Source organism: Rhea pennata, chromosome Z (genome assembly GCF_028389875.1).
Source record: "Rhea pennata isolate bPtePen1 chromosome Z, bPtePen1.pri, whole genome shotgun sequence".
Lineage (NCBI taxonomy): Eukaryota > Metazoa > Chordata > Aves > Rheiformes > Rheidae > Rhea > Rhea pennata.
The window spans coordinates 35,099,597-35,120,207 of record NC_084702.1 but is presented as its reverse complement, the minus strand read 5'-3'; the positions used below and the strand labels follow the sequence as shown (position 1 = coordinate 35,120,207).

The 20,611-nt window shown below is 38.2% G+C and overlaps 1 protein-coding gene across 1 annotated transcript in view; it reads left to right on the top strand.

Moving 5' to 3' along the window:
• The window catches only part of ADAMTS19 (ADAM metallopeptidase with thrombospondin type 1 motif 19), a 146,975-nt gene that overhangs the window by 29,621 nt on the left and 96,743 nt on the right, over positions 1–20,611 (top strand). The window contains 4 exon segments of the mRNA XM_062600485.1: positions 2,042–2,207; positions 8,953–9,125; positions 10,041–10,124; positions 11,079–11,236. Coding sequence (XP_062456469.1) covers positions 2,042–2,207; positions 8,953–9,125; positions 10,041–10,124; positions 11,079–11,236 — 581 coding nt within the window.

The window sequence follows — 20,611 nt, the reverse complement described above, 5'->3', positions numbered from 1 at the left end:
GTCAAAATGGGCACAAAGATTAATTGGCTATCCAGACTTACCTGAAAATTAGCCATTTGAATACATGTAGCTGATGTCAATGCTATTCAATAACCTTTGTATCAGTTTTCAGCTCTTTAGCCTCTGACTAGGGAGACTGGAAATAGTTTTTAGAGTTCTCCACCAGTGAATTAATGTCAGTTTATGCAGGCGGCTGAAAGCCAGTATAAAACAAGCCGGGGGTCCCAGCACAGTTTCTCAGCAGGCAGTTGGCGACCTGAGGAATAGCACTGTGAAGTTGTGTTTTCGTTTCTCTCAGCAAAGAGAATGAAGATGGAACAAATATGGCAAGTGTGTTGTATTTGCGTCTTTGTTCAAGATGGGCTAAAGCATTTTTTGTCGGTGGACAGACTAAACCTGCAGTCACCTGATGTCCTGCTAATCCCATTCTCTTTCCAGAGCTTACCAGCTTCTTTCATGGGCTAAATAATGATTAAAGAAAAAAAAATGCTTGAGTGAATTTCAACGTTAGGCATAAAATTCAAGGGAAAAGTAGGTTGATTTGTGTACTTTACCTGGAGGTATTGCTCTCAAATAAAACATTTTATTTTAAATTATTATAATTATATTAGAATAATTAATTGATATACTAGAAAAACATTGTTGTAAGTGATATCTGGTAGTTGCACAGAAAGTACCTTACAGTAAGTGTGTAGCTTGTTTTACAAATGTATAATATTTATAAGATAAACTGTCCTGAAAAATAAGTGCAAAAAGGATGCAGAGTGCCCAAACAGACCCAGATACACTTTAAGGTTATGTACAATGTTAATGATGAACTTACAAGGTCTGTTTCAGCATTTTGCATATAGTATAGTTGATTGAAAAATTAAATACATTTATCCACATTTATTTAAGCTGATCATGTGTAGAAATTATGCCTAAAAAAAAAGGTAATGCTTTTGAGTAATGCCTCTCTAGATTTGAAACAAGTCATATTTTGCACTGTTTCTATGACTTAATTTCATTTTCTCAACCAGATCAGAATTTCTTTTTGAAGATTTGGCCATAAGTCAGGCAGGAACCTCAGTATGATAACAACACCCACATAATTTCAGCAGATATGATTCTTTTCTATCTCTGTTCATTCATGTTGCATGCAGACAAGGAACAGCTCTTTGCTTCTTTGCTACAAAAGGGTAACAAGACTCTTTAATAGATTTTAAGGTTTAGAGAATTAGAAAGTTAACTGGCAATCTTGCTGATGACATATTACAGGAAAAAGACACCTCGCTTCCCCAGCGTTAGTGATTCTGGTAGAAACTCGTGTGTGTTGGCAGTTCAACAATTTGAACTGAGTTTGATTTGTATGGTGTTTATATAAATAGGTTTTTATAAACCTATTTTTTTTAAAACCTTGGCCACGCTCTTGTAATACTAGATATGCATCTGGTGTGTCAACTTCTTGTGTGTGTATATAAATATGCTGAAAGAAAAAATAAAAGCCAACTAAATAGGTGTAATACAATGTTTTTCTGATCTAGCTGCTTGTAACTGGGAAGGGATTGCTGTCTATTGGGGGGGGGGGAAAGAAAGAAAATGTGTGGAAGTGTAAATTGAAGTCTTTTGTAACTTCGTATTGTTCAGGATGTATTCTTATTCCCCAAGTTATTTCTGATATTTCATTAAGTATAGCTGTCAAAAAAAAAGTGACAATACACCGAGTTGTAAAACTAGTGTATAGACTTCTCCGTACATGCTGTACATATTTAAATGACCCCATGGGTCTCCCAAAGCAAGCTTTTAACATTCCAGGTCTTTTACCGTGCATCTGCTACTGGCATGTAGCCACCCACCCACACAGATTTAGTTGAAATAAATGAAATTTATTCTAGTTCACTCAAGTAAAAAGATTTATAAAATATAAAGGTAGTCTCCTTGTTAGTAAGCTTACTAAAAGAAAGTTTTCTTAAATAGAGGTCTTTTTTTCCTTCTGTAGGTTTATATGCACATTTATGTAGCTTCTTAAATTCTTATATGTTCCTTTTGTTTTCCTTTGCAGATGGGGTTTATACAGATTAATGAGGACTTCATATATATTGAGCCACTCAATCGCACTTTGGCTGTGACAGGTCATGCACACAGGGTGTACAGACGAAAAAGGTCCGTAGAGGAGAAAATTACTGAAAAGCCAGCTTCTCAAAATCAGTACTGTGGTGTTGTTACAGGTAATATATAAATCTCACTGAACAGATTTAATGTAGCCAACATATTTGTAAGGATCTAGATAGTTTAAAAACAAACAGACCCCAACAAAAGCCTATCCAACTATTTTTGTGGTAGTAACTTCTGGTGGACTTAGAGGTGGCATGCTGAGACTGGACAGTTCCTTTTTCTAACAATTTAACAGCACTGAGGAATAAGCACTGCTCCTTAAAATGAACCACTCTCTTTAAAAGTGGAAAACTTTGGGCCATTTTTTTTACTTTAATCTAACAATTATGGCCTCTTTCTTGTCACTCTCTATTGTCTTGGTAGTTTGCTCATTTACTTACTACATGCAGTAGTTGTACTTGATTTTCAGTTTGAAAACATTCTCCCAGTTTATCCCTGTTTCAACTGATAATACATCTCAAAGCAGTAATTGCTTTCAAATGAGAGTGATGCTATGAATGTTAATAGTCTTTATAATAGTGTTCTTGTTTCATGATTGACACTTAAAAGAACTGTGAGAATCCTGGAGCATCTTCCTCAGTGATGAGTTGCAAAAATTGTTTAAGTAGAAGGATTTCAGAAAAAGTTGGCACTTACTGATCCTTTAGATTACTACAGTTCAGCAGAGGAGGGGGAAAAAAGGCTTTTGTAAAAGGTGATGTTCTGTTGTGCCTGTTTCTTCATCAGCTGATAGCAGAGGTCTAAGTGTTTTGCCCTCTGTTTATGCTGAGGGTATTTTTAATGCTGTTGTGAGAAACATATTTTCTCCAGGAAATAAACAGAATGATTTTTTTTTTCCACGTTTCATTAGCATTTTTTTCATATCTTCTCTCATAGCAGAAAAGAGACTCTTGTAAACTGGAAAGAAACAGCTGAGGAGAGCCACCAAGGTGGCTAGGGAGTTTGGTTATATGACGTTTGAGGAGAGGCAGAGGAAACTGGGTTTGTTCAAACTAGTGAGGGAAGGGTAAAGGAGGGCTGCAACTGCAGTTTTCCACTGCCTAGGGGGGTTGTAGAGAGAAGACAGAGCCGGACTTTTCCGAGAGCCGTACCATTACAGGATGAAAGGCAACAGCTGTAACTTGCATTCTGGGAAATTTCACTTGGGCATAAGGAATAAATTTTTCATAGCAAGAGTGATTAAGCACTGGAACGGGTTTCCTAGAGAGGCTGTTGAGTCTCCATCCTTAGGAACTTTCAAAATTGGGCTGAAAACGGCTCTGAGCAACCTGATCTAACTTTGATGTTAGCCTTGCTTTGAGCAGGAGGTTGGCGTAGGTTAGGTGACCTCCAGAGACGCGTTTCAGCCTAAATTATTCTAATTATTCTATTCTGTCTTTTATCTTTATCTTTTTTTTTTTTTTTTTTGAACAATTGTACTGCTCTGTCACGTTAATGTGGTCATAGAATAGATACGATATTTTTTGTATTCTGGAAGTACTGTTTTGTTTAGAATTAGGCTTCCATCCATAGATTGAAATAAAAGGTGAATTAGCAAAGACCCTTACTATGTGTCATTTACTTACTCCCTTTTAATACCGATAACTTCCTCCAGCAGGCTCTGTATTTCTCTTCTAGGCATTGCATTCCATTGCTGCTGCTTATTTAAAAAAGAAGCTTTTTATACCAGCAAAAATCATTCACATAAAGTAAAGCTGGTTGCTCCTCCCCACGTAGTGATGATAAACGAGTTAGAGTACACATGCCTGCGAGTGTTTTGGGGATGAGAGAAAAAGAAAAGATGAATGATGTGTGCACGTGCATGTATGGTAAAGGAGAGAGAGGCACCTGGTAAATAGCAGTCCATCATATGTATGAAAATGATTAAAGATGCAAACTCTTGTGTAAGGACATAATTTCCTGTCATGTTCATTACAAGTCATCCTTTCACTTTCTCTTGTTCTCCTGGATGGAATAGTCAGCTTACTCTGCTCTAGTAATCTTATGCCCAAGGCTCTGACTTGGTGCAAATAGCCTGTCAGCAGAGATTCAATCATTTGTTTGAAAAAAGTTGCATTATCTTTGCTGCTAGCCTGGAATTTCAAAGTAACTCAAGCTGTGCATAATTGTTTAGCATCTCCTGGCATAACGGTGTTGCCAGGAGAGTGCAAATATCTGTGGTTCCTAACTGATGCTGTTGTACTAGCAAGGCTTCCTCATTTTGCTATTGCAGGTTATTTTATTTAATGGGATTTTAGAGTTAAAAGCTCCATACACCCTTGGTGTGGCATGCACTGAGCTACTATCAGCAAAACATTCATTATATGGACGCAATAGTAAAGGTGGGTTGAAGCGATAAAAAAGCTTTGTTTTCGCGATAAATGAGAGTTTTAAGTCAAATCCAAAACAGAGTAGATTAATGAAGCAACTATAAAGCAGGCGGGGTATGGGGCCAGCCCATGTTGTCTCTGGTATTGTGGAATTTTGCACTGCTGCTTTTGGTAGAGTTGAAGCTGTGTGACGCTGAGAAATTATTGTCTTGGCACTTCTCAGCAGTATAGACCTATCTTAGTAGGATCTCTTTCTTCTACGGTACTCGTGTGTCAGAATAGACATTTTGGGGCAGGTATTTATGCTGTTGGTTCTCAGCCAAATTTATCTCAAAGACTGGCTGTGTATCAAGCAAATGAAGCAAATGTGTATTGCCAATGATGAATTATAATTATGAGAGGGAACGACTGTCTGTGCTGGAGATGCTGAAGAATCGCTGTTGGAACTAACAGCTTTGCATGAGGAATTAGAGGAGTCGCTCAAAGAAGGTATTGTTTGATGTCCGTTACTGTTGTGGGCCGGGTTGAAAGATGCTGCACAGGCAAACTCATTTGGGGAGAACAAAGAACCCGTTTTCTGTGTTTGGGGTGGTTGTTTCCCCCTCCCCTCCCCTTTTTTCCTAGTAGTGGGAGGAGGGACTCGCACTGAGGGAAACAGATGCTTTCTGGATATAGGAGTATGTCTGTATGTCCTTTTGTTGAACGCGTCTGTGAGATAGATTTATGTATGTGAGCCAGTCACACGTGCGCAGGCCTCACACCCCACATCTTTCTTAGCACATGGCCCGTGAAACCTCTCAAAGTGACCAGCTCACAAGTCTGTTGAAGAGAAAACGTGAGAGAGGCCCTTGCCATTAGAGCAAAGGGCCAGACTGCAAAACTAAGCTCTCTTCCTTCTGCCTCACCTGAGGCCCTTGTTCCAGCCTGGAGTTGTCCATACAGCGCACTGAACTCATGGTAACGCACGGGGCACTTCGAATGGTGATCGCCTTGCACGCAGGCTAGCGAGTAAGAGCTTGTGTCCACAGTCTAGATATACTGATCTAGACTTTTGGGGACCGGTCCAGGGCACCGTGATTTCCTTGTGGTCTGGGTACGCAGGTTTTTTCCCCTGTGAAAAGAAAGTTTGGGGAGTTATGGTGATGTGCTCTGAGATCTGGGCTTCATATGGGCAATGTACTCAAGGGCTGGTAAGCTTTCAGGTGTCCTGTAATGTTAGTCTATTTGTAGTGTTGACTCAGAGATTTAAGGCAACTTGTTTTTTATAGCAGCCAAATTTTCAGCTCTTTAAGGGGCATTTTTGTGATTTTTTTTTTTTTTTTTATGGTTTGTGTTAGTCTGCTGTTATTTTCTCTTTATTTCCTTTTGTATGTCAAATGTACTTACATATGGCCTGCTTTGGGGCAGATATGATGGGGTACTTCGATGAAAGGCGGTGGGTAGTGGGAGTGAGATATGATCAGTGTTCTCAGGACCCCGCAGAGCAATCACTCTGAAGTGGTCTGCTGAAAAACAGTCATAGATTAAAGCACAAAGATTCTTTTTCTATTATTATTGTTATTATTTAGTTTAGACCGGAGCATTTCTAGCCTTCATTTCAGTCAGAGAGAGTGAGTCTGAGTAATATATTGATATGGCTTCTTCATATTTATTTACAGAAAAAAACTTAGGAGTCTTGTTACATGGAACCCTCCAGTATTATTAATTTTTACTTTGCTAATGTAATTAAGTTCTTAAGCTAAATTTATATATCTTTAACTCCAATAATCAACTTTCCCATTTGATCTGTTTATACTCTTAGCACGTGTATGCCTGGTAAAGGTATGGTTTTTGGAGGAGTTATTGTTTCTTATGCTCTGTACCTTCAATAGTGAGTAATTCTGTGTAATTTTACCTATTTATGAAATGTAAAGTGACGTGCGCTTTTGCCTAACACTTGCTATGTAGCAGTAATCATGGCAGCGACTCAAATGCCAGTAGTGTCAACATCACTAATCCCATTTATTTAAAGGTCTTAGGGAAGAGCTAAAATTTTCAGATAAATGAGATTGCCCGTGATGGGGAATCCTGCCAGCAATTTGCAAAAGGTTGGCTGGCCAAGAACAAACTGTCCTGCAGTTTGTTAACCCCAGAGAGGTCTGAGGCAAGTGCCGGGCACTGCCCCGGGTAGGCAGCTTGTCTGCAGAGCTGTGCAGACATCTCATCCTCTACAGTCCCGAAAGGTAGAGGATTAAAGGCTGATTTTGAGGCTGCAGTGATCTTCACGTTCAGCACAGTGTTGTATTTTTATCGTGGACTGCTTACTGTCAGTTGTGGGCAAAACTGTACAGCTAGTTAAAGCTTTCGGAGAAATACGTTAGCAGATTTTTCTGAACGGTCATGCTAATATTAATTTAAAAGTTGCTAACCCGTAACTGCTGTTTGCAACAGAGGAGCGAACTGTGAATAAACCATGTTGCTGGAAACTTTGCTGGAATCAATCACTGCTCCTCGGAGGATGGGGGGATTGACCAGATGGCTCGTGAGAGGTCTTTTCTAACCCAAATGAGTTTACTATTTAAACTTCGAGCTGTAGCCTCCTCTTTCAGCATTAAATGCTTGTATGCTAAGTCATAGTTGTATAGCCTGTAGGGTGTGTTTTTGGCGCAAATCCTGATACTGAAGTTTCATTAAAAATGATTCTCAGAAGAGTGACAAAAACACGTATTATGTTTTGTAAAGTAGGCTATAGTTCCCTAGCTAACAAACACACGTAAGGCTAGGGGCTAGTTGTACACGTAAAAGCAAGTGTTTGAAGGGTGAGAAACAGAGCGGTTGAAATTAATGTTATGTACTTCAGGCATCTGTCAGTTGTTCATATGTCTGTGCGAACAAGCACCAAATCTTCTATTTATTTCTGTGAAATATGTGCTCTTTTCTTTTACTGAATTATTATATGCTTATCGCTGTTTGTAATTTTTATGTTGTTACTAACTTCACTGGAGTCAGTCAGCTTTTCTAATGCATAGCAAGATGCACTAAATTACTCTTTAGCAACCTTTTCACAAAAGATTACAGTAAAAGATAGAAAGCTTTTTTAAAGCATGGCTACTTTTATATTTTTTTACATAAAATTATATACATATTAAATGACAGATCCATTCTTCTGCTGATATCTTATATTTTAAAGTTAATTTGTATGAGCTCAGTGATTTTTAAGGCATATTTCTGGCATTTTCTTGAAAAGTGACTCTTATGTTTTGAGGAGTACTGTGTTATAAAGTGAACTGCAGAAACTCTCCTGTTAGAGATGGGACTGATTAATTGCAAAATACTTCCTTCAGATTTCTCAGTATTTGAGTATTTCCAGAATAAATGTTCATAGTTGTCATCTTGAGCCTCAGTTTTGTTGGAAACGGAGAGCTGAGTATTGTGTTGTGGAAGCTGAAAAAAATTTCAGTTGATTTCTGTGACTTCAATGAGACCAGTCCCCTGCTGGGGGGACTTTTAGGTGCTCTGAGGGGATCTGACATGAGTTTGACTGTTACAACAGGATTTTTGTTTTATATTTTGTTTTAAATTAAATTATTTTAAATAACATTAACTCCTGCATACCAAGATACCAGACCACCTTCTCACTCCAGGTGTTTCTATACAATAAATTCATATTTCTTTTTCTGTGTTTTCTGAAGTAGTGATGGGGATCTTGTCCCAATTTTGGAGAGGAAACGTGAATTTAACAAGAGCAGTAACCTCTGCTTTACCATAAATGTAACAAGGTTTTGATTTGGAGTTTTCTATAGGTTTAGAAGCTTGTAACCAGGATTTGGGTTTGATTGGCTTTTCTTAGCTGTTTATAATGCAAGCACCACAGATATTGAAATCCTAATGGTAAAACTTAAGAGTTTTTTTTTCCCCACAAACTTACATGCTACATGTAATTCTTTACATTATTCATCTGAAATAGTTTGCTCTTTCATCTTTACACTTCAGTGAATTGTTCCATGTATTTTCTTGAAGCTGAAATCGTGGTGGATCCAAATTTGTCATATTTTATGCCAAAGGCAGTGATTGCATTGACATGTTTTTCTGTGTGTTCTGAAGATGGGTAGATAGTATTTCTGCTGTCTCAGTGAGGCTACTTTTTGTGTCAAACCCAATATTAATTTAGGTTTCTCCTGCAAGCCAAAACAGGAGGCATATGCTCATTTATACATATGTTAGGGGAAAGGATGCAAAGAGTCTTACTGGCTTTATTTAGGCAGCCAGATAAGATTCCTGCTTCACTGGTATGAACCAACATTTACACATAGTCTAGGCCTTCCATTTGAACCTGATTGCATTGGAAGTGCAAAATAAGTATGTATCAGAGTTCGTAGCTATTACGTTCTATGTAATCAGTTATGTCATTCTTAGGGATGGTAAATCCTAAAAATATCAGAGCAACCTTATATTAATCCAGTACTGTGAAGGATGTGTTTGTTCATCAAGCAATATTTTTGTGTTACAGATAAAAGAAAATCCAAGAATCAAAAAATATCAGAGAGTGGAAGAGGAAAAAGATACTCTTACAAATTACCTCAAGAGTACAATATAGAAACTGTTGTGGTCGCAGATCCGGCTATGGTTTCGTATCATGGAACAGATGCTGCCAGACGATTTATTTTAACTATCTTGAACATGGTAGGAAATTTTAAAATTTATTTTGGCAACAATGCATGCACAGTGGACTGATTTCATTGCTTTTAATCATTCTGTCACCTGTGGTCACCTGTAAGGCAGACAGTCAGTGAACATCAGCAGGCTGTTAGGATTTACCCTGTATGTTTTGAAAACCATGATGCTGCAGGTGTGTCTATATCATCTGTTTTTGTATCTTCAGCAGTGAAGTGAGAGAGACTATTCTGAGAAACCGTTTTTGCTGTTGTTTGGTAAGCTGGGGTAGTGGATGAATTCTTATGATCTGTGCTTGTTATGGTGAGGTGACAGTGTCAGTTAGAGGATGTGTGATCATCATAGTGGCTGAAGGAAAAGGGTAATGCACTCGGATTACAGCCCCTCCCAGCTGGAAATGAGGCTGTAGTACACTGGTTCGGGGCATAAGGCAGTGAAAAGTAGCACTATGATGTGCAAGGAAAGGTAATGCACCAGAGAAGGAGCATACAGTGAAGAATAAGTGAAAACTTGGAACTCTTCTGCACGACAGGAAGAGTTACTGCCGTGTCCTGGCTTGGCCCAGTTGCACCATGATCCTGCATTTAACAGAGCAGGAATTTTCATGTGAATAGTGTTATATGCATGTATCTGTATTTAGAGAAACAGGCTGTAGTTTATAAAGTGATTATGGTTCATGAGGGTCCTTTTTGTATTCCCAGACCAAATATAGTTAAGCTCTATTATTTTCCTTCAGAAGACCGGTGCAATATAATAGACATCAGGTGATTATAGGTTCTTTTCAAATAATAGATAATTAAAGCAGTCATGCTAAAATATCATAAAGTTGTGAGGTTCTTTGAATTGTGAATTTTGACATTTTTAGCGTATGGTGTACTATGGGCAATACAAACACCTGTTTTTATTTATTGTTCTTTATCTTAGGTTTTTAACCTTTTCCAGCACAAGAGCCTTGGACTGCAAGTGAATCTTCGGGTGACTAAGCTCGTCCTGCTTCATGAGACACCAGTAAGAATATACTACCTTTGTCATAGCCTGTAGAGGGCAATGCCACTTTGCTTGCTGCCCCATGAAGGCATGCAATATTCAATCACTTTCAAGGCCGACATGTTTCCTTAGTTAGCTTGTTTGTATATTATTTATTTATGTAGAGCGATGGGTGGCCCTAGTAAAGGTTAAGCTTTTCCTAGTCCATGTGCTCTGCATACAGACATCTTTCTGTGCCTGCAACTGAAAGTCAGACAAAAAAATAAAAAGCAGTGGTCTGTTTCCCCATGCAAATTGGATAGATCTTCTTAAAAAACAAAAACCAAAAAAAACCAACTTACATTCTGCATTCTACTTTATGAACTCCTTTACACTGAATGAGCAATAGAAAGAAAATTGGTGTTTTTCTTTGTTAGCCAGTCATTAGACAAACAGTACTGTGATATAGCACTATTCTTCCATTGCATATGTTTCAGCCATCATTTCAAATCCTGTTCTTCTTGCTTTCTGAGGAGATGAGTGCTGCAGATACCTTGAATGACTCTGTAGTGATGTAGAGTTTGCATATAATATTTCAGGACAGTATAATCTTAATTTCTTGTTGTTTCTGCAAAATATTGTTGGAATCCTTCCACATTTTAGTTGGTTAACAAGGAAAAAGGTATTCGGTTTTCCATGTTTCTAATATGTGCATTTTAAAGTACCCATATTTTTTTTGTGAATAAGAAAGTATTTATTTTTTTCAATGTCCTCTCAGCAAGTGTAGAAGCCTAATTTCTTATTCAAATGCTGGATCTTCACATCATTAATCTTTTTTTTCCTGTGTAGTGAAAAAAACAGCACATAGATGAATTTAGGTGAACAGATCCATTGTATGCATCTGAGTGCAGTGTCCTCACCAGCATCTTTGAAGATGTGCTTAATTTTATGTACAGAGTCACAATTCTAAGAAAACCATTTGTTTTTTATTTTCAGGCAGATATGTATATTGGACACCATGGGGAAAAAATGCTGGAAAGCTTTTGTAAATGGCAACATGAAGAGTTTGGCAAGAAGAATGATATACACTTAGAAATGTCAACAAGCTGGGGAGAAGACATGTCTTCAGTTGATGCAGCTATACTTATCACAAGGTACAATACTGAAAGATGGACATTGCAAAATAGGCAATGGCATAATGAGAACAGGAATACCTCAAATGTATTATGAGATGATAAGTGACTAATATAGTTTGGGTTTAGTTTTGCAATGGGAAAGTGTAACTAGAGGCTTCTTTCCAGAATTCTACGGGGAAAGTTAATTTGAGGTCTTTCTTGAGATGGAAGTGTCAAGAAAAAGAAGGTGATAAAGAAAATCAATCATGCAGAAAGCCTGTGTTCCAGGTAGTAAATCTGCAAAGTGGTCACCTCCTGTTTCTTCTTCAGGTAGTAGCCGGAGGCTAGATGGCTCTTTGCATGTGCCTTCATTTAAAAAAAGACAGCACACACACCCCATAGATATTTTTCAAAAGCCTATTTATACTTTCAAAACTGGATCGGCATGACATTAGGCACATCACTGTATTACAGTTCTCTCGTCTGTAAAATGAATGATAACACTCCGATTTCTCCATAAGGAAGTTGGTCCTTGAAATGTCAGCTAGCAAACGCTAGCTTTCTGCCTCGAAACTAAGGGTTAGGGGACTGATGTGTTTCACTGTGTACCCAAGGCACATAATGGTGCGTGGTACGTGCTTCACAGCCTCAGGGGTTTGATCCCATGTCTGCAGACCCTTGTAGCACTGAATATGAAGTCATGCACCCGTTCAGAAGGAAATACGCCTCCAGCTCTCTTCTTCCCTTCCAACTGAAAAATTGAGCTGCTATCCTCTGTTTCCCTGATCTTTGCTGTATTATGATTATTTTGAAGAGAGCATATTGGAAGTGGGAGATACTGAAATCCAAATTCTATCATTACAGCTTTTTTGCTCTTTCTGCTGTTTAATCCCTTCCCTTTCCTTAAAAACACCCATACCTTTCTCCTCTTAACCTGTCTCATCCTGCTATATTTATTATATTCTGTCTGTTATATTGATTGTTGGCTCTTTGAGGGGCAGATCAGTCGTTGTTACACATTTATGTATTAGCCAGGCAGTAATCCTTCACTCAGGTTCCTCTGAGCTACTGTTTTTTATAATTTATATAATTATAAATACAACAACAAATAAGGTTCGCCTGAGCTAATTTCCAGTAGCTCATCAGAAAACATCTTTGCAATGACAGACTGGAAGGAGTTTATCAGATTAATACCTGGATGTGATTTTAATAGCACTAAATGTGTTGGTGGCGAAGACTCTCTAGACGGAGAAGAAAAGGTGTGAGTAGGAAGGAGTGAGCTGGGGCCAAAGGCATGAAGAATCCCCAAGTATTGTGGCACCAGGCTGATGAGCAAAACTGAAGAGAAGTAGAGTTTGTTTTATCTAGTTTCTGTTTGTGAATACCAAGAATAAACAAGTAACTATGGTGTGTTGGACTTTTTTGGGGGGATGTTGTTAAATGGCCTCTCACCTATCCCTTGGTTCCCAAATCAGTGGAGAAAGTCAGCAATATCCACATCTTTGAGCTTGGAGGAGCCCAAAATCCTTCAGACTGGCATCTCAGGCTCTGCCAGGAGAGAGAGAGAGAGTTAACATGCGATAGTTTCGGAAGATTAGCCTGTCTCCCACATATAATCTTCAAATCTGGCATCTCAACTTAATGTGTAGATTAGGAAAAGCCTTATGTTTCGGTCTGTTGTTGGCTGCGCTCCTTTAGCTTGCGAGGCTCATCTCAGCAATGAGATATTGTGAAAAAACATGTAACACCTCTTTCCTTTGGTTTTTCCCATCCAAATTTTGGAAGGCCTAGTCACACTTTACAACCTGCTTTTCCAATGTGCTTTCTAATAGTAATGATCTTCTGAATTGTATTTCTTTTAATTTCTTCTTTTTTTCTTTCTTTTAGAGTAAATATACTGCTCAGTTTCAAGGACATAGAGGTACAGAGCAGGGAAGTGATCGGCCAGAGGTCAGATAGTAAGTCAGTGTTGGAGCCAGAAATTAAAGATCTGTTCTTCTGACTGTTTTTTCAGTGGTGTTATTCTCCGGACTATACTGCCTCCCTTCTCAGAGCTGCTTTAGCTGCTAATAAATCATACCAGTGTGGTTTGCTGACTGTGCTAATCCAGGCTCCCTCTGCACATCATCAGGTTTATGGTATAGCTAACCCCATGTGTGGCTACACTTGTGTGTTTTGTTAATTCGGAGAGTCTCATTGTGTTTTACAAACACAGAACAGGCTCCCTTGGCAAAACTTACAAACAGCTTTGGACAGCAGACCTGCTTTATTGAGAGAAATAATTTTGTTTAGACAGATGAACACCAACTGCTTGATATTTTTAAAGCAAAAATGTAAAGTTTTGATTATCTAACACGTTCTGTGGCAGGCTTCCTAAAACCTACCCACCCCTCCTTTTTGTGTAGCATGATAGTAGAGCAGCAAGAGTGCTCTGAAAAGGCTCTGCTGTGATTTCTTATGCCGGTCGCTTCTAGTAACAGAAAGAGTTAGAAACAAGGTACTGAGTATCACTCTTCTGCTGAGCTATTTTGAAAGGTTAACTATAAAGAGCAAGATGTGCATGCAACAGAGACTGTTATTCAATAATCAAAGAGTTGTCATAGCTTTTTCATGGAAAAGGTACTTTTCAAGAGTTATTTTTGTAGTTGTTGCATAAGGCTGAGAGCAGCCCCCCAACTCTTACTTCCTGTGATGCCAAAATGGGCTGTAGTGTAACCTATGAATATGTTCTCATTTTGATCATTTTGCTTTACTGGGGGTTTTTGTTTAGTTTTCCTTTATATTGACTTATTCTGATGAAATAATGATGTGTTTAAAATGTGATGTCATAAAGTAAAAGGAAGAAGAAAAAGTTAGTATAATGTATTTAGAAAAAATCGCCAGGGAGGTTTGTTATAAGGAGAATGTGAGAATTAAGACAGAAATTGTTTTAAGGACTCTTGTGGTAAAACAATCTGATTAATAGTTACAAATTAGCACTGTTGCTTTAGATATGTATATATCACAGAATAGTTGGGTTTGGAGGGGACCTCTGGAGACTATCTGGTACAAATATGGACCAAATGTATCAGGAAGTATTTTCCTCTGTGGAAAAGTAAACTTTGTTATGTCAACATGCCTCCTTGCCTTTTAAGTTATGAAGTGCAGCTGTACAGAGATAAGCCCCAATTTTTGTGACCACTGAGAGCATATTACTAGTTGCTATGTATGAGGATACCTGCAAAGGTTGTCTGGTCTGAGTAGTGTAACTGAAAGTAAGGCAGAAAGAGGTCCATGACATCCTCAGTTGCTCTCTGCTCATATATTTGAGTTCTTGCATGACCCTTGTTGCAGTCAAGATAATCAAACCTTCTAAGGTGGATGGAAAGATGGATACAGGAATGATGCAGGACCTTACTTAAAAATGATGCATCATGTCTGGCTGCTTCTCCAGTCCGATAGGTCTATATCACAGTGATTTTTAGAAAAAGATATAAATATGCAGATCAAAAAGTTTCTGTTGTATTCACCTTCTCTGAACTGCCCTCTTCACATGTGTTTGTGATGCAAAAATCTCTCTCTTAATATTCAGTTGATATGCTGTGAAGATGCAGTATTACCATGTAAATTGGCATTCATATTTAACTGCAGTATCTGCAGTTTCTTTTATATGCAAATGAAACAGTGTTGTGAGGAATTTTCACTCTTGGAAATGATTGATTCTCGTGCAGTAGAAAATGGTGTAAACAGTACTTAGGTTGTCTAAACGTTATTTCATTTTTTTTCAAATGTTTCCAGAACACAGAGTTCTCTCCAAAGCTAGAACAAGAATTTATTAAGCCTTACTGTTATCTGCTAACACACAAGAGGATTACCTTTCCTGATGTATATCGCTGAGTTCAGACTCAGTTTCGACTTTGCTTTCAACTATCTTTCTGATAAGGGTTTGCACCAAAAATCTCTCATGTTCAAGCAACTGGGAGGTAGAAAGCTGTCAGTCGCCCCCGCACAGAAGCAGATGTGGCAGGGTCTCCCCAGAAAGTTGCTGAGTCTGGCTATCCAGAATTGTTAAAATGAAAAGGAATAGAGATTTGGTTATTAAACTACTACTTGCAAAATATGATGCAACTCTAAACTTCCAGTAAAATACAAAACTCTGTAAAAAATAATTCTTACAAGTTAGCACAGGGAGAGAGGATAAGGTTCTTAATTTCATCTTTGTGGTTTTTCCATCATTGTAATTTCAGTACTGCTAACTCTCCCACTATTTTTGCTAAGTTTTGCTGTATTTACTTTTTTTTTAATGACACCAGCAGCAGATATTAAGGGAGTTCATGAGAACCTCAACTGTCCTTAATTCTGTGTACGTAATAGAACTGCAGGCACAGAAGGACGCATGGAAGCATTCAAAGATCTTAGACTCGGGGTTGTTTTTTATTAAAAAAAAGTCCTGTGTGTTTGTCACAATTTTAAGAATTCTTTATTTTTTATCTTGTCTGTTTTAAAGATCTCACTAATTTTAAGTCATTCTCTGGTTATTTATTTTTCTCTTCTATCTTTCACGACGTCCAAGAAGTTGATAATATTTGTATGTGGGGAAACTCTGCGTGACTTCACCTATCCCTGTCAGCTTATTCTTTAGAGCTGTAGTACTCAGGCTGTACATATTCATTCATTAATGTCTTTCATTTTTACTGAGCTTTATATTCCATTACATGCACCTCAACTTGAATTAAAAACTTTTTGATTATCTAGACTGACCTCCTAACATTAAATTTAGTCAGCTATTTTTACATTTGATTAGTATTACGGATAAGAAATGTGGCCAGTCTTAATATAAAGGTTTTAAAAGAAGGGCAGATTATTTATGTTCTGAAGTAAATTGCTGCTGTGGTTATTTAAAAATATGATGCAAGTCTTAATTCTGAAAGTAGTGTAATTTGTGTCATTTCAGCTTTCAACCATGAATCTCTTTATATCCTTTGCAGCTAAAGAGCTGTTAGAAGGCTCCTCCCTATGTAAATACTTGCAGACTACAATCAAGTCACAACTCATCTTTCTCTTAGATTAAGTAAGAGAGCTTTTTAAGCCTGTTTTCCAGACATGTAATCATTCTCATAGCTCTTTCCAGACCTTTTCCTATTTTTCAAATTGTTTTTTGAAGCTTTTGAAGCACCAAAATCGGGCACAGCAGCATGTGAACTGTTGTACTAGTACCACTGCCATCTCTGATATTTTCCTGCATCTATAGCCAAAGGGAATGTTCACTTTCTTGTATAAAACTCCTAATGCCTGTTTTCAAATGCCTATCTTCCATTTTTCTGTCCTTTTCTATTGTCATACTTTTACAATATCTGTTCTGGTTTGGGGGCCTAGTTTTTGCTGTGATAAAATAAAGTTTTTCAGGTGAACCATCTGAAAAAAATTGTCTTTATTGTCATTTACGTTCTACTGGATTTTAATTTCAGTTGCGAACTTTACCAGTAGTGCTTTCCTATTTCCTTTTGGATCATTGCTCAAGGCTAATACCAAGTCTAGAGTCCGTAGGACTCCATTCAAAAATACCTTCCTTAGCTTTCACATTTACATTTATTTTTCTATTTTGAGATCTGTTAGTCTCATACTCCATTCACTTACCATGCTTTTGAGCATCTATTTTTTAATTGGGCAGATGCATGATCTTTAGAAGAAAACCTGTTCATAGCGTCATTTTTAGTCCTGGTTCAAATTTAAGGAGCCAAAGCCATCTGTCAACTACTTTAAATATTTAATTATAACATTTCCTGATTTTTTCTCAAATACACAGTGCTTTTGAGCTTACTCTGAAATTACTAAGCAGTTTCCAAAATAGCACCTGTGATAATAAGATTGTTTGTTTAAATTCCCTACCTTATAGTGTATAATTTAGCTCAGGGTTGGTAACATCTAAAACTAATTTTCATTTCATATATATATATATATATATATATATATATTTTAGTACATCAGTTGGTTGGTATGTTTGATAGACTTAGTTTATATGTTGAACTAATTTCAGAAAACTCTATTATGTGAAAAGACCAGAACATTTGCAGCATTGTTATTTTTCACTTAGGACAGTCTGAATGAAGACGCATTTAGCATGGTGAGAATGTTACCTTACCAAGCAGGCCACTGTTTGCAACTGTTCTATATAAAAACCTTGTGATTTGTGAAAATTTGCTTGGGCATTAAATCCCTAATATCTTACATCTTTAAATAAATAAATAAATAAAGGTTAATATCGTAGACGCTACATCAATGATAGTAGTAGAAGTTTTGTTTGATGTAGAACCTGGTTCCAAACCTACCATTACACTTTTCAAAACTGTCAACATTAGAGAAGTTAAATTGAAAGTAGAGTGAAAGCCAAAATGAAGATATGGTAGGCTGATAAAATCTATTATCTATGTCTTATTTACTGCATCCAGTTCTGGGCTCCCTGGTACAAGAGAGGCATGGAGCTACTGGAGAGAGTCCAGCGTAGGGCTACAAAGATGATCAGAGGGCTGGAGCATCTGCCCAATGAGGAACAGCTGCGAGAGCTGGGCCTCTTCAGCCTGGGGAAGAGAAGACTGGGGGGGGATCTTATCAGTGTGTAGAAGCACCTGAAGGGAGGGTGTCAAGAAGACGGGGACAAACTCTTTTCAGTTGCCCCATGTGACAGGACAAGAGGCAATGGGCAGAAACTGAAGCACAGGAAGTTCTGCCTGACCATGAGGAGGAATTTCTTCCCTGTGAGAGTGACGGAGCCCTGGACCAGGTTGCCCAGAGAGGTTGTGGAGTCTCCTTCTCTGGAGATATTCAAAACCTGCCTGGGCTCGAAGCAGGTGACCCTGCTTGAGCAAGGGGATTGGAGTACGTGATCTCCAGTGATCGTCATCTCTAGATGATCTTCCATCTTCAGCCACTCTGTGATTCTGTGGTCTGTCCTCTGTGTTCCCATATGGGAGTAAGTAGTATATCGATTTGGACAAGAAATGGATCTTTTGACTGATATGCCTGAAAAAAGAAAGAGTTAAATTTATCTAAAACAACAGATGGTGCAAACTATTCATAGAAAGTCAGATTTCTTCTTTAGTCGTCTTTATTCTTTCTCTGCTGTTCTTCCTGTCTTCTATTGTATATCACATCTGCGCATCATGATTTATCTTAACAAAGAGAGTATAATGAGATGATCTATATTTTGAAACTGGGTAGTTAGTCTTTGTTTTATCCTGAAGGCCCTCTCTAGTGCTATATGTAATTGTTTAAAAAATTCACTAGCTTGATGTAATTTCTTAAAGCAATGGAATAGTAGTTACCCACTCTTGTTTAGAGCTCTTCTCTCCTGTTAGCCAGTTCATTCAAGCTTGGAAATCTGTCATAAATCTCATGAAAGCTCCTCTTTTCTCTCACTTGAATAAGGGCTTGTTTTTCCCTTTATGTGCAAGCTAGCTAGCCATTAAGAGTAATAGAAGTTGTGTGCTGGATACTGATTGGAAAGGGATTTCTGTGCGTTTTATTCACAGCTTCCAGCTTTAGATATTAGCTTCAGAGTTATTTATTTGTGCCACAGAATCTTCTAGACACTTTAATGGTAATGGTAATATAATGCAAAATAATAGGGCTGGAGCCCTGTTACTGCTAAGAAAAGGGAGGAGAAGAGCAAAGGCAAATAACCTCAGTGGTTGGACTTCCTTTAGGGCTTTGTAGGCTGCTTTATTGCTCTATTTATACAGTCTGATACTTTGGAAGCATTCGTATCCTCTGTTTTGCGTAGTTTCAGTGTGCCAATTGAACGTAACAACATATGAACTAGTGTGTTTTGTATCAGTAAATTGCATTTAATAGTAACAGCAGGTGTGGAGATAGATGTGTGAGTATACAGGTGTATATATATGTGTGTATGTGTATATTTATATGTGTGTGTGTGTATATACACACACATGCACATGCACACTAGAATGTAGACATAATATATTTAAGTTATCCTGTATGAATTAGAGAACGGTTTCTGTGCAAGTCATTTGTAGGTCTAGCTAGAGCTGTAAATCTTTACTAAGGAGTGTTGTCTCAAATGTATGTAATGCATCCTCATAATTGGAAATTAATGAAGGTATTACACTGTTCTCAATGTAAATAAGGAATTAAGGCTGACTTACAGCACTTCCCTCTTGCAAAAGTACCGCAGTGCCATTTCCCCCAGTTCTGGGATGCATAGTTTAACCATAGCTGGACTCAGCCAAGAAGGGAAAAATGAAACAAAACAACGTAGTGTATGAGAAAAAAAGCTACTACATAAGCTGAACCCTCTTGGACATTGGTAACTTTAAAATGTCAGATGGCCGCCTTTTAAATTTGAAGGCATGCTCTCTCTTTCTGACTTGTCACGTCGCTTAGTATTTGTGGCAGTTGTGCATGTGTACATGGGGGACCCAGCTGTGTCCCTGGAGTGTCTCCGCGCGTGGTCTCTTGCTTCTCCGCGAGTACCAGATTTCCAATTGTTCTGTCTGGTTGCTTAACAATACAGTAAGTCCCTCGGGTGACAGAGCGCAAAGCAAAGAGTCGTGTTACAACCCCGTGCGCTAAGGCAGTTCCGTGCAAGTTTGAGGAGAAACACAAAAACGTCCTTCTGTGCCTGAGTATAGTTTCTTGATCACCCCTTTTGGCTCCATCTCTGACGCTCTTCTAAGTGGATTCCCAGAGTGGTTTTTTTTTTTTTTTTTTTTTTTTTTCCTTTTTTAATCATTCTGTTCTGAGGATTAGTTTCTAGTGCCGCTGCTCTGCTTCTCTGCTCAGTAATTGTCTGGCAGTGGGGACCGCAGAATCAAAAGCCGTAGCCCTGTGTCTCTGGCTGCGTGGCCTTTAAGTGTCAACAATCTGCCAGCCTCTCGAGACTCCTTTTGGGCCTAAGTCACTGTGTGGGAATAGTCTGTGGGAAACAAGCAGCAAACAAAAGGCGCTTGGAGTGGCTGCACTTGCAAAAATGGTGAGTATTGGCAGTCTGCTGTCTCGTCTCCAGCACCCATCGGTTCTTGCAAATGCTTGCAAACGCCTAGTTACTGGCTAGTGACACCCATGTAAGACATTTTTTGAAGGAAAACTAGCTTTGATTATTTGGTACTGTTCCACTAAAAAGCCAAAATTTGGGAAGGAAAAATAAGGTGCAGCCTAATCCATAGGAGGATTACTTCACTGACTTCTAACTTCAGTGTTTCTCCTGGAGCTATTAGGAGGTGTAGTTATCTGGTTGAATTTTAGCCTTGCCTTAATAGGTTAAAAAAGCTTAGTGAAGGGCTAATGGACTTCCCTGTCCTCAGTTTACAGGCACACATCAAATGCACACTTTGGAACTTTCTCTCTCTATAAAGCAAAGACCTTTACACATGGAATAATATTAATAACTAAATCAATGTTGGAACCAGGAAATCCATA